The following is a 15,541-nucleotide window of genomic DNA, read 5'->3' on the forward strand; positions in this document are numbered from 1 at the left end:
AGCGAGTGAGTTTAAGAATTCAGTTGGATAATTTACAACATCATCTTGATCAGTAATAGTGTCCACTGACATATGCGTCTATGTCACCAGGTATTTAATCCAGAATAGCTGTATTTATATCATTGACGTCCTTATTTTTCCCAGCTAAAATTGCTCTTTCGCTGAGCCAATCATAGTTGTTGTAATGTTGAACTATGTTTAGAAATACACTCTGTATCAATGCCTCTTTAGACTGTGTAAAAGTGCAGAAATTGTTATGCAATGTAATCATTCCTGTTGGATCGACAGACATTTGGCCATTTCCGATTTTCAGTAATTGCTGTGAAAATTCAGCTGCTGACGGATCGTTTTGTAGTTGAACATGTACTTTTGTAGTAAGTGTAAGCGTGTTTACATGTCTCCATAAATACGATGATTTTAAACATGCATTGATTTCATCTGCAGCCGTGGATTTTGGGATCACAAGTAATGTTTGGTTGAAATCGCCAGCCAATAAAATCATGGCACCTCCAAAGACTGTTTGGCTTCCTCGTAGATCTTTCAAAGTTCTATCAAGTGCTTTCAATGATTTCTTGTGTGCCATAGTCCCATACGATGAGCTGACATACTTTAAAAACTTTTGCTATTTCAGATGTTTTCGAAATATTACATGTTGGTGTTTCATTTACCTGCATATTCAAAGGCAACTTTAATGCAGAATGTGCTGTGCGACCGCCTTCCAGTAATGTAGCCGCAATTCCGGAAGAAGCGAGTGCCAATGCAACGTTATTATCTGATCGAATTGTTGCTAATATCAATGAAATCAAAAAGGTCTTGCTGTTCCCCCAGGAGCATCCAAGAAAAACAATCCAGCAGTTTTATGGCTAATATTATTCATGATTGTATCATAAACATGTTTATGTTGATCATTCAATTTCGTTAAATTTGATGGTATAAATGTATTTAGTTCATTACAATCATAATGGTATTCACGCTCCAGTTCTCTATTGAACATATCATGCATTGGACGATTTGCTGCTGGCGTGCTCAATTGTACTAACGATTTGTTTGACATCGACAATAATAAAAAAAAAAAAACAAATGTCAATCCTTATCAATGCTTCATTGTAAATTTCCAACTCATAATTTGCAGTATTTCGACGCATTTGGTTTAAAATATCATCTGCCATATAATCTTTGAACTTATTCCATAATTCCAATGGATTAGATGGGGAGCACATTGCAATTATTATCGAAAATAATGTTCGTATTTGATGTGGACTGGCTATTACAGCTGAAACGACAAGCGTATCTTCCCAATGCTTATCATCCTCAAACAAATTTAATTGTTGACATGCTTCACGATATGTAACGCACAATTCACCATTAATTGTTCTTAAAGCTTGGAATGATGTTGGACCACGAACATTAAATAACAACAATCGCAAGTAAAAACACTCAGCATTATTTGGATGAAATGCATAAATGCGTCCTAATGCATCTGTTGAGAACACATTAGGATGACCTTGAACTGGTTTTCCTTGTTTTCGCCTTTGGAAGGTTTTCCTGGAATTATCCCATGGGAAATATTGTGGCACTTCTGCATATAGCAATGTTCTTGCAAAATCGTCCGATTGACATAAATAATAAAAGGCAGTCAAAGTTGTAGACGGTACACTTGTTGCTCTAAGCGCTGCATTTTCAGAAGTAAAATTAACGCGTTGGCCACTAAATGAACGGCTGTTGGATGTCTTCCGTGTATTTGGAATGAAAAAAATTCGCCATATCGCTTCGTTACTGCTTATATAACGCCCCATTTGATATTTTTTAATCTCGTCGTTGTCATTTTGGACTGCACCCAATACACCCATATCGCTTCCTTAATTTACATATTTGCAAATGTATTTAATTGATTTAACGGAATTACAGTATTCCACGTTAATATGCGCTTTGAATGTTTTGGACAACAATGGACAATATGGAACAACCCAACGATTGTCAACTTCAACATTTTGATTTCCCATCTTAATTATCGTTGATTTACGATTGTCATCAGTGGATCGGCGACGATATGCCGGATATCCATCGTCACCTGTGACCGTATCCGAAATCATGCACGGAGAGTTCACATTCAATGCACCGCAAGGTCCATGTATCATATTTTTTGCGACGACTTCGAACAAATCTGGATCAATCGTTTGATCCGGTATTTCAGCTGATATCATACATCAATTTGATCCGGTGTAATTTTATCAACCAACCAAATCAAAATGTGTTCGTGCGGTAATCCCCGCTTTTGCCATTCAACGGAATACATATAACAACGCACCTCTCCACACACTCTATGTTTGACAATAAAGTCCACAAGTGATTTTAGTTTTAGCTTGAAAATACGTGCAGTTATGTCGTGTCGATCAATTTGGGATTTGCCAGGAAACAAATGGTCTTTGATTTCACTCCATTGCGGATTGCATGTAAAAGTAATAAACAGATCCGGCCGTCCATTAGCGCGAACATACGCCATGGCATCCTGTGCATATTCATGCATGTGTCGCGGGCTACCAGTATATGTTGCTGTTAATATGATCTCATTCACATTTCCATCGTTATTCACTGCATCCTGTAAGTGAATGTATTCCTCGGACCGTATCTTAGTCTGGTTGAATTTGATATAGTTTAAGCGCTCGGCCTCAATTTTTGCATACATATCCACGACAAATTGGTGGAACAATCTTCTGCATTTCAGAATGTGAGATTCTTCATTTTCACGAATCATTAATCGATATGAATAATAATTCATAGCGCTAACTTTTTTATTCGTTTCTGCGCCTGAAGTAAAAAAAATCACATTTGTGAGATTATTATTATCATATGTGAATATGTTTGATGTGTAAACATCTTTGCTCACGGTATGGGGGAATTTTTTTTCTCTCGGACGTTGTGGCAGCGCACTGCCCTCAAGTGGCCTGATAGTTTTTTTTTTTTTTTTTTTTTTTTTGTTGTATCATAATTTTAATTTATGTTTTATTTATAATTTATACTTTTTTTTGTTACCGAGTCTTTGAGAGGCAGTGGCTTCTTAAGCGCCGAGATCTAAAACCGCTCAGCTACAGAGAAACTCATCAGCTGAGAAATATAGATTCACAAAATACAATAGATAAAAGGTATAAATATAATTTTTTAATTGTTGAATGTAAGATGTAAGTGTAAGATATTAGGTATGGGTGGGTATGGGTGGGTATGGGTATGTATATGGAGGATGGTATGGATATGGGATTCTTCATTTTCACTAATCATTAATCGATATGAAACATAATTCATAGCGCTAAACTTTTTATTCGTTTCTACGCCTGAATTAAAAAAAAAAAAATCATATTTGTGAGATTATCATCATATGTGAATATTGATATCCATAATGTAAAAACATATCCTAAGGTCATTCTGATCCACGTTTTGAACAATATCTCGAGATCCTAGTCACCCAGATGTATCTATCCTATATCCTATATATATATCCTATATCTCGAGACCCTAGTCATCCAAGGGTACAAAAACTATCATGTAATAAAGCACTCATCAACAGCTTTCATTTGATATCCATATTGTATAAACACATTCTTGGGGTACCCGGGTCCACACTTTGGCCTATATCTCGAGACCCTAGACATTTTTTAAAAATTTTCACCTGGGGGTACGAAAAGTACCCCATATTATAGTACTCATCAGAAGCTTCCATTTGATACCCATATTATACAAACACATCGTAGGGTTATCCGGGTTCACGTTTTCACCTATATCTCAAGACCCTAGAAATTAAAAAAAATTTTTTTTTCTAAAAACCTTCCCCTATTTGATCCCTATAATTTGAAAAAAAAGAACGAATAAAATTGGCCTCGTATCGGCCCCAAAACATGGACAGGAACGAACATCATTTAATTTTTATATATATAGATAATAGAATGAGAATAAAACGACTAAGCAAATGCAAAAGTAATTTTTGAAGTTTGTTTTTCTAGGTAACAATATTTAGCACAAGAACAATCAATATATTGTATTAACAAGAAGCCTAGGCATCTTTGCAAAAAGAGCTAGCAAGTGGGTACGTATTACAGATTAACTAGAAAATAATACCAGTAGTACATTTCCAATATCGAGAAGATACTAATTTGCATATATTTTATTAATAAAAAGAATATTGTTATAATTTGTTCCATCGTACTTGAAGGTTTACTTATTTTTTTATTTTATTTATTTATTTAAATAATTTTCCTAGCACAACAATCTTTGGCAAAACAGGCAAAATGTTCATCCTTTCAACAATTCACCACATCCATAAACCCAAACACCCCAATTGACAAAATCTGGAAGCAAGTAAGGCTGTTAAACAACAAAAACATTTGCACTCAAATCGTCACGATACATAACAACAACAACCGACTCAAAGGAAATCGCCAACCACTTCTGCACGGAATGGACTGAATACAATGCGGGTCTAAACTTCTCCCCCGAATTCAATTGTGCAAAGGATAGAGCCAAACATTTCTTCCCAAGTGCACCATCAAATGTACAAGCAAACGCACTCGAAACCCCTATCAACTATTCAGAACTTACACATTCTTTAAAACAAGCAATTAGAAGTAGGCCAGCGGCTAATCGTCTTACGTACCAAATGCTAAGACATACCTCCAACACCCCAGCGGGTTAGGGGATCAGAATATACCCGCGGTAGGTATGCCCGTCGTAAGAGGCGACTAAAATACCAGATTCAAAGGGCCGTGTAGCGCAACCTTTTAGGTTGCCAGCGCAATATATAGCTTCTCCAAACCCAATTGTCAACCTCACCTATCCGCGGCGAATCCTGTTTCACTAACAGACGAGGCTCTGGCGACCCCAAGCTCCTCATGGAACTTGGGGGTAGGGAGGGAGGGAATGGCCTGAAGGTTTAATGTGGCCACATAAATCGTTCCCGAGATGGTCGGGCTAGCACCTTAATGGTGCTATGGTACCGGAGCGTACCGGATTTGTATCCGGCAAAGGACCATCACATCGATAACACTCCCCAAAGCCTTCGGGGAGCAACCTTATCGCTACAACAACAACAACAACATACCTCCAACTTCACCAAGAACAAACTGCTAAAACTTTACAATAACATATACAACAAAGGGCACCTTCCTATTACCTGGAAAACGGTCATATTAGTCCCTATTCCCAAAGCCAAAAAAATAATCTAGTTACCTGCCAATATCGTTGCTTCCATGTATTGCAAAAACTTTGGAGAAAACAATCGCCAAACGCCTATCCTGGCTCTTCGAAACATGTAAACTAGTTGCTCCAAACCAAAGTCGCTTTCAGACCCAATCGGGCCTGCACCGACGCTCTCCGATATATAGATCATTTTTCTATACTCCCTCTGGATTTCGAAAAAACCCTTTGACAGGATTGGCCCTCACGTTATCTTGGAAAAACTACATATAAGGGGCATCGGACCTGAGATGTTAACTTACATCAAAACATTTCTCCCCAACCGTCGCTTTATAGTAAAAATTAACAACGCCTTATCCGAATCCAAACAACTGCAGAACGGAATCCCCTCTCTGTAATTCTCTTTCAAATCGCGTTCAACCGCCTTAGTATAAACATTTTTCAACATAAGTCATTAGATCACTACATCTATGCCGATGATCTGTACATTATGGCTAAAAGGAATTTGAACGACGACAACAGGTTATTCTCAGTAATAAGGGATATACATATTTGGGGTCAAGAAGCCCGCGCAAAAACTAACCTCCAAAAAACCTCAATACTACATATCTGCATGAACACGAATGTACTACCCAAAACCTAACAACAACACCCAAATCAACTACTTAAAGATACTTGGCATAACATTCACAAAAAACTTCAAATGGATAGTTCATATTTCAAAGCTAAAGAAATCCATAACTGCCAGAACCAACATAGTCCGTTACCTATCGGGAAAAGGCTATGCACATACAAATACTCTAACATACCTCACAAGGAACCTCATCCTGAGTAAAATCGATTACGGATTTTTATACGGCAATGCACCGAGGTCCGCCTTAAACATGTTAAAACCAGTATACCACCAAGGGATTCAAAAAGCCAATATGCATTTCCCTCTACTGCCATCGCCAACCTTCTAACAGAATCTGGACTACCGGGTCAAGAAAAACGGTATAATTTATCAATCTACAGACTTTTGCCAAAAACAATCTACAAACAAAACTCAGTCATTGACGCTGATGTCACCAAGGCAATGGCCAGTAAAAGGCATCCCAGGCTCTCTTCTGCCATTCATCGAACTAATAGAAATCCGGCTCGAGACCTTTTGGACAGATCCCAACTTAACTTTCCGCAAAAAACACCTCCGTGGCTCTTCAGCCCAAAATCATGTTATTGACCTCGCCAAACTCCCGAAACAAAGTACATCCGTCGAAGCCTACCACCAAGCATTCAATGAGTTAATATCCAATATCTAAACCAAAACTACCAAATACTGTAACAACATCTCCAACGATATAACTTCAATATTATCTGCAGAAGCAGCTGCTATACTCGAAGCTATACGTATTACCAAAGAAAAGCAGAAAAAACTTGTTATATGCACCAACAGCCTAGCAGTACTAAAAGCTATACAAAACCAATTCAATTTGAATTGGGGATTAGTAAACATAATTCGTGACCACCTACACAAAAACAAAAATATAGTACTTATATGATGCTTTTAACTGAGAAAATGGATTTACAGGGTTACATTCATCAACAGATAGACTGATCACTCACGAATAGCGTTCCTCAATCAACAAGCACACTACAAAGACATAAACCTTGACCTTATGCCACCAAGATATCCAGCTAACATTGAAAAGCAGTCATCATTTTTTCCCGCTTACGGCTTAGGCACACTAACTACACCCACTTACACCTAATAGACAAAAATAGAAACCACTGCTAATATTGTCAGACTTCTACCACTTCTGTCATACATATTCTCGCGGAATACACCTTAATGGTTCTTGTTAGCGGAATGTGCCGGATCTATATCCGGCAAAGGGCTATCAACATTGATAAGGCTCCGCAAAACCTTGTGGGAGGTTCTACAAGAATAAAGAGGGGTTAAACTCATGCATATTTTAGGAATTTTAAAATTAAAGGAAAAAAGTTACCTCCGTTCTGCGAGCCGTTCACCAGACACTCGCCTGAGAGCCTGTGCATAATAGCTTTCATATTTGTAACCGAATTTGCCTGGTGTGGGTGAAGTTAACAATTAGGTTGGGAATACTGTGAAGCTATAAAGCTTTGTAGATTCCAACCAAAGAGGTTGCCGAGTCTTATCGATATTGATGCCTTAAATAGAGCCTGTACGTACCGGTAATAGCAACCTTAATAGCAATAGTGTGGTATTTAATACTGCGACTTCTTATTCCTAAAACTCTAAAAATTAATCACATTATTCAATGTATTTTATATTGGCGGAATGCAAATTGATTCCGATCAGCATTTACACTAGTATAAGATCGACGAATCTGCGAGCCACTTTTTTATGGTAGAGCCCAATGACTTAGTCCAAACTTTAATAAACTATTGAAGCTTATATTTCGTAAAAACATTTAAATACATGCAATTAATCAGAAATATTTTGACTTAAATAGACAACAATTCACTTAAAAATTGTTAATCCAGTCCTCCAGAGTTAGGGGAACTTGCATTATTACTACGCACATCCACAACCGCTCTTGGTTGTTGCGCATTGCCGATGGCTCCATTGTCCTCATCGTCATCATCGAAGCCTTGGAATAAACGTGTAAATAGGTCGCCAAACATGCCGCCCATCAAACCACCACTTGCCATAGTAGGCGGTGGTGCCACACCAAAGAAATGTACGCCAATTTTTACCAAATACTTTTGAAAGGATAGATCCCTATTCAAAGACGGTTTATATAAATCGCACAATGAACGAAAAGTATCCTGCCGTCCCATATCGATACAGCGAAACAAGAAATATATAAAATTTAAGAGTGGTTGCTTAAAAGGTGACTCTCTACGTCTAATATCCGGATGATTTGTTGTAAAAGAGTTGAATGTTTCTTCAGCTGCTTTGCGATCTTTTAAACATAACTGCTGAAGCACTGCTTGTACAATGAATAAGTCCATTTCGCTGTCGAATCCTTTATTTTTATGCATTTTAATTAATATACGGCCACAAATATTTCCATCACGACTAAGAAGAAAATGATGCCGTGCATTTTCATAATTTCCTTCATTCCAAAATACTTGCGCAATAATCTTATGCATGGCATGATGACCCAAAGTATTTTCAGAGATATCACTACTCCACTTGATGGCACGATTCTATTAAATTAAAAAATTACCATTGCTGTTACAAAATAAAATATACAATAAAGTTATGCTTACAATTAAAGTTTCCCGTTCAACCGTTGATGAGCTAAGTTTTCCGATAATTGTACCTAAACGTTCAATCCAAATCTCTGCATCATTATTAGCTTCAGTTGTACCACGCTTCTCTAGGGTATCTATAAGGAGTAGAGCTAAATCTGCACCGCTAGTCTCTTGTTGTTTGGATACTAGTTTCATTGCGCCACTCAATAATAAATCCAGACATTCAGAATATTTTTTTTGACCCGTATAACGGAAGTACAATGTACGATACATTTGATGGGCTTCATAATAGTTGCCCGATTCAATGGAGTTTTCTAATTTAACTAAAACACGATTAACACCACGTTGTCCTCCACGATCCAAAGCAGTTGCTGTCATATTTGTTTAATAAATATGGGCAGATTACTTAACTTTTTTATTATTCCTCTGGGTAAAATTTCACATATGATGCGGATGACGTTAATATGGAAATTGAAAACAAAGGAAGAAATGACAAAAATTGGGATGAGGGATTAGATAGTTAATATGGACGGTGTATCTAATAAAAATTGTATCGGTTCGATAAATATGTCGAGTACCAATTGAGTCCTTCCGTGGCCACCCAATTAATGGTGACTTATAACCATAAAACCATAACCAGATAAACCAGCAGATCGAACCTACCGTATGGAAATCAATGTAAGCGATTAATGGTACCATACCATAACGCCAGCGCCATAACCATACCATAGCCAACCAATTGGTTTTTGGTTTCTCGCCATATCCATAACCTAAAAATATTTGAGTTGGTGAATTTAATAACTTTTTGTAGATTTGATTCATTGTTTTGGATACGTTTTGACTAAGAGACTTAATTTTTGTGGAATATTTTTGTAATTTTTTGCGTTTTCTTAATTTTTATGAAATTTTCATGATTTTTAGGTTAAGGTACCATAATCGATCACATTGGAGATGGATATGGGTATGGTTACGACCATGGCGTTAGGGTTAAGGAAGTTTAATTGGCCCTTAAGGTAACTTTTGAAAAATTTTGCTAATAATTTATTATAGCGGCCCCAACTTGGCCTCAAAAATGTTGATAGAGGTATCAAAAGCTGAGTTGTGAAATCGGTATCATTAACCCAAACGTGCAATTTGCAAAACAATTTATTTTGTTTGTTCTGTAATCCATCAGAAATGAAGGTACTGACAAACGCCGTAGTAATAATTGTGTGCCAGCCCTAATAGTCACTGGATGGATTCCAGCCAACGCCATCTAACAGTCAGATCAAAGAGGATAGATAACAAGAGGCACCAGATGACAATGTCGGGCAGAATTGCAATTTCCCAATGTACCTATTTCTTGGGCTCGGCCATTCCGTCTCTTCCTATTTTTCGTAATTTCTTGTCTCATATTTTTTGTTTCGCCTGACGAAAATTAAGTAGAGAATAAGTCAAAATGAGTGACATTGAGACATTGAGTTATTTTCTGCATTTGAGCTTTTTGAAGTTTTGTTAACTTTGTCCAAATGCTTACAAAATGCGATTTCATGCAAAATAGCATGTTAATATTTTTTTTACAAATTACTAGAATATTTATGCACAATTTATATTCAATATTTATGCAATATTGAAAATTTTAACTTAAATAAATAAATTATACCATATTACAATTTAATTAATCAAGGGGAGGTGTTGCGTTTTGCCGACGGCAAATCTTAACAATGGCAACCAAAATTTACATGGTTTCAAAATGTAATTTCATGCAACATAGCAGGCAGATATTTATGCAACAAATATATAATAAATTATATAATTTGTATACAACAATATACACTTGTACATATATCAAATTTCAAATACCTAAATATGTTTATAATTTATGTCAAATATTTTAATATACTTTTCTTTGATATTTAGTTTTGATAGATATAAAAATATTGTCAATTGAAAATAGTTCTGATCTCTCAAATTATAATACTTAAAATAAAAGAACATTTAAAAAATTTCAATCAATTTCATTAATCAGGCGGAGATCTACAAGATTTGCGTTTTGCCGACGGCAAACCATATTATTGGTCACTAAAATTTACATACATTGCGTAAAGTACATATGTATGTATGTACTTATAATAAATAAAAATGTAATTATTTTATTCGCAAACAATAGGGGGACTCATGAAAGCATATAAACTTATAAGGTGTAAAATTATATCCATTTACACACGCGGTTATATGAACGCACCTAGTAATACTCTTGATAAACTTGATTGTTTTTCAGCTGTATTATTTCCAAAAAATTTTTTTTGATTGTTATACAAATTAAAAAATACCAAGATTAAGTGAAAAATCAAAACTAAAATGCCTTTACTTGCTGATGTTGGATATTTTTGATGAAAATGCCGTCTGTAATGTCTGCAAGGTTGCATTCCTTTGAGTTTACCGCGTTTACACAATGAAATGTGCGCGTAAATTTATACAAATTGTGTAAATGATTTTTCATACAAAATTTGACAGCTCGTGCGTAAACTAGATAAATTTATACGTTTACACACTTTATAAGGCATTTATACGGTTACACGAGTCCCCTTAATACGAATTAAGCGTTTTCATTGGGATTTGGGGGTGGTTGCATGGCTGCATTTAAATATATGTACATATGGACATGTGTCAGCTGCCATTGAACATATACATATATCTATTTATAATATTTATAAATACAAATTTACGTATACGAATGGCGAATACAATCGAATACGAAGGGCTGGCAAAGTTGTCGGCTGTCAAAAGTGCTGCCCTTTTACAGCTTTCAGAAACCGGGAGACAAAAAAGGGAATTAAATAATTGCTAGAATTAACTAAATTCTAGCTGTTTTCATCAATAAGGCTATTTAATTCATCCATACTATTGTGGAAAGACTGTTCGCAACATTCTTTTGTATATTACATTATAAAATTAGCGCAAATATGCTCTTTAAAGAAAAAAAAATAGCAACAAATGCAAACTTTGACATCGACGTGTCAGTGCGAATTTGTGCCATAAGAGGGCAAACTAGAAATCTTCAGCCGCAACAGCAACATTGCCGCATAAAATCATGGCAAGAATATAATAAGCGTATCCATATAAAAGATGAAAAATATGAAGCGGTGAACCCGCGAAATTATGCACTTTACATAAATATTAAAAAAAAAAATTTATTTAAATTTATTCGCATAATAGAGGGTAATTTATGCATTATTTTTTATACATCTTTGCTATGCGATAGCTATGCTTCTTTGTGTGATACACTTTTTCCGAAATACTTACTTCCACACAGCCGTATGACCGTTTAATCATTATTGCTTTGCAAAAATCTTTAATTTTTAAAGATAACTTTGTTTTATATTAAAATACTTTACCTTTTTCCTTCGTTTTACATTTGAAAAGCTTTGTGTAGTAACACCGCACCTAAACCATACATTGCATTCACTTGGTAAAGTGAACATCTCAGCTAAACCTTGCTTGCATATTTCTAAATAAATATCTGAAATAAAGTAACGTAGCTTCATATGCGCGGTTTAGTGAAAGCCCCTAATATGAAGTCAAGTTGGAAATTATAAAAATCACAAAATTGGACTTTTGGTGACTTTGTAAGAATGCTGTGTTGCAAAGTTTCATCATGAAGTTTTTGGAAGTAAAGAAGAAGCATTTTTATGAATCAACATTCAAGAGGAAGCATCTTTATGAATGAAATGTTTGGACTTTTGCAAGAAGCTATGTTGCAACATTTCTTTCTTCTTCACGAATTTATTTCATTTGCAAATAAGTAAAAATGATACAGATTTTAGTCGTTGGTTGAAGGAATGTATGTATGTATGTTGCATGTTAGAAGAGGGGTTAGTGCGGTAGAGGTATATTAAACGACATTTGTACAAATATGTGCAAATGTTTGTTGGTTTTGCCTTTGTTAACGATTTTGTAGTTTGGATATTTTTTGATAAGTCAATATGAGTTTAGTTAGGTGTATGTACATATGTAGGTATATGAATGTGTTTCCATTTGTAATTTAGGTTGCATTTTGCTAAACTTGAAGAAATTGTATACTTACTACAAAACTTATAGGTAACCATTGAATGAAAAGATTTTTTTTTATGGTTTGAATTTAATTATTATTTCGATAATAAAAATTTAACTTACATCTTAGCATAACGTATAATATATAAATTTGTAGCGGAATTACGAAATTGCCACCAAAAAGCGACAACTTCTCACACAACTTAACCTTTAAGAAAGGTATCATGATCATAAGAAAATGCTCAATAAATTTTTTCTTTTCTTCTATATGTATTTTCTCATTCTATTATTCATTTCCTTAATTTCATTTATTATCAATAACAAAACTAAACTTACATACAATTTTAAAAGAAAATTATCCATATTCATATAAATAAAAATTATTTATAAAGTCTTTTAAAATTATAACTGAAACTTTCTTAAGGAATTGAATATGAAGAAGGAAAATAACATATTTCATAATAAAAAATTTTAAAATTTGCCTAGAAAAAAGAAAATAGAAAATTTCTTCAGTGTTTTCTTGTTATCTGGATACCTCGCTTAAACGTTAAATATTTATATTTCACCTGTATTGGAAAGCATTATTTGGCTATTTTTGTAATTTTGGATTAAGTATATGAGCCGTTTTCTTCATGATTAGCCGTGAGAAAACGGACTTTAATGTTTTCCAATACTAGGCTCTGATTAAAAGTTAGTAGCTACCAACCGCTACTTGGTTGCACCCGAGATGAGGTCCGACCAAAGGTCAGCAACACTCATCTTTTCGAAATTATTTGGGTGGAGGTGTGCATCGGTCAGCTTTGGACATATCTTAAAATTCTCGTTTGCCCTGTCCAAATTGTAAAGTTTTTCGACTACCACCTTGTTTACAATGCCATCTCGCGTTGTTACATTGTAATTCTTAATAAAATTGTTCCTCATATTTCCTCATATTAGCTCACTTTCACGTGCTTAAGGAAATAAAGTTATTATGTAGTATCTTATTTTGAATGAGATATGAGGAATAAATGCATCATAAGCTTATTCAAAAATTATTAAAAAATTTCAGCCAAAACTATTAACAAATTAATCATTGAAAGTTTGTATTTAAATGGTAAAAGTGAGCTAATGTGAGTTAACTTCAATGTTACCATAAAAGAGGGTAAAATAACCAGCAATCAACGTATGTATATTGAGGAGGAGGGAAAAGGTCTTGATGCCAGCGACGCGAATGTGAAGGCTGATCCAGCAAGAGTAAACGAATTTCGTGAAAGTTTATCGAAAATTTATCATTAAGTATGAACAAGCTAAAACTCAACGTTAAAAAAACGAAAGCAATTGTAATCAACGGCGAATGGGAAGAAAATATTATAGTTAATGATGAAATAATAGATAAGGTTGACGTAATTAAATATCTAGGCATTGTCATCGACAAAAAATTAAATTTCGATAACCATATAGATTATATCTGCAGTAAAATCTCGAAAAATTAATGATTTTTCCGAAGAATTCGCAAAAATATACCTATCAACAGCGCAGTAAAGATTTTTAATGTAATGATCAAGCCACATTTTGAATACTGTTCGACCATTTTATTGCTGGGATCCACACACAGCCTGCAAAAACTACAAAACAAAGGGATGCGGTGCATACTATTATGTAATAGGCTGACACCAATCACATATACATATGTTAGAAACTATTAAATTTTTCAATATCAATCAAAGAACAATTATTCTTTTTTTTTGTTTTAAATGAAATATCACCTACTACCAAAGTACTTAACGAGCCAAATAGCATATGTAGGAGATGTGCAACCATACGGCTTAAGGAACAAGAATGATTTTAGAACTAAATTTTATAAATTCAATAATGCACAAAATGTTTTAATGTATAAAGGCCTAAAACTTTTTAATGAATTGCCAAGCAATATAAAAAGCGAAAGAAATATTAATGGATTTAAAAGACTGACAATATATCATATTAGAGAAAACTATAGCTCACAATGAGCCAATTAGCAATTGCTAAGATTACCGATTTTGTATTACTAAACCTGAAAGTTTTAAATAGCTACAGCTAAATAAAGAAGCTAATAATAATAATAATAATCTATTGCTTCTTTCTTTAGCCGGCAGCAGATTTTTGAAATCCTTCACCCATCATTAATCTACGCGCGCGATGTGCTCTACCAAAAACATCATTTACCACTTTACTGAATTAACACAATCTAAAGTATCACAAATTTACAAAATCTAAAGTATCACATAAAAATTCGAAAATGTATACCTTCAAAGTTATGCATTACTAAAGATTCCATTTGTATGGGAGGTGCCACGCCCCCTTTCTTCAAATTCCGCATTTTCTTTGGTGGTGTTAGGGATTGACCTCATATAACTCCTCATTGAATTTCAATGTTCTGGCATGTATACCTTCAAAGGTATGCAGTACCAAAGATTCCATTTGTATGGGAGGTACCACGCCCCTTTTATATATCGAAATTATTTTTAGCCTAAAACCTTCCCGTTGATCGAAGGAACCCATAACCAAAATTTGGTGATGATTGATGTGTGGGAAATACGTTTCCATAGTGGGAAATACGTTTCCATAGCGAACACACATATATATATGGCTAAACCGATTTGGTATTTCTAAATCAACTAACCATCATCTCTCCTTCCTGTATCTTTCCTAAAAATTTCATGGCAATCTGTCGAGCCATTCTCGAGTTATGGAGTGACAATCAAAATGTACACTTTTTTTTATATATATAGATTATCAAAGGTAGTAGCAAAAGACGCGTTATAATCTATGTTTTTATAATCCAAAAGCGAAAACAAAAATTGTATTTCTTTCGAAACATATTTACAAAAAACCATAAAATGATCCCGAGGATTCGACGGTGTTGGCGGCCTTCGGCCGCGATTTAAAAAATAAACCCTGGGTAGGTCCAACACCGGTTGGGATCAAAATAAAATGCGGGTAAAACACATTTCTGCATTAGTGTGTGTGAGCACAACAAATATGGCAAAATACAGCCACATGAAAAATTTTGATAAAAAATTAGGTTGTTGTTGTTGTTGTAGCAATGCTTCGCCCCACCCAACAGCCGCGACCGATCACAAATTGT

At 34.8% G+C, this 15,541-nt stretch overlaps 1 protein-coding gene and 1 long non-coding RNA gene across 2 annotated transcripts; one reads left to right on the top strand and one right to left on the bottom strand.

Moving 5' to 3' along the window:
- The first annotated feature begins 3,250 nt into the window (after positions 1-3,250).
- Positions 3,251-8,902, top strand: LOC137238303 (uncharacterized). The gene is made up of 2 exons (XR_010949155.1): positions 3,251-4,078; positions 4,253-8,902. It is a non-coding gene; the product is annotated as an uncharacterized lncRNA (long non-coding RNA).
- Positions 7,576-8,906, bottom strand: LOC137238302 (Golgi to ER traffic protein 4 homolog). The gene is made up of 2 exons (XM_067763134.1): positions 8,419-8,906; positions 7,576-8,355 (listed from the first exon to the last, which is right to left on the bottom strand). Exons 1-2 carry the CDS (start codon positions 8,779-8,781, stop codon positions 7,678-7,680), a joined length of 1,041 nt encoding a protein of 346 aa, XP_067619235.1. The 5' UTR covers positions 8,782-8,906; the 3' UTR covers positions 7,576-7,677.
- Positions 8,907-15,541: the final 6,635 nt, after the last annotated feature.

Source organism: Eurosta solidaginis, chromosome 1 (assembly GCF_040869045.1).
Source record: "Eurosta solidaginis isolate ZX-2024a chromosome 1, ASM4086904v1, whole genome shotgun sequence".
NCBI lineage: Eukaryota > Metazoa > Arthropoda > Insecta > Diptera > Tephritidae > Eurosta > Eurosta solidaginis.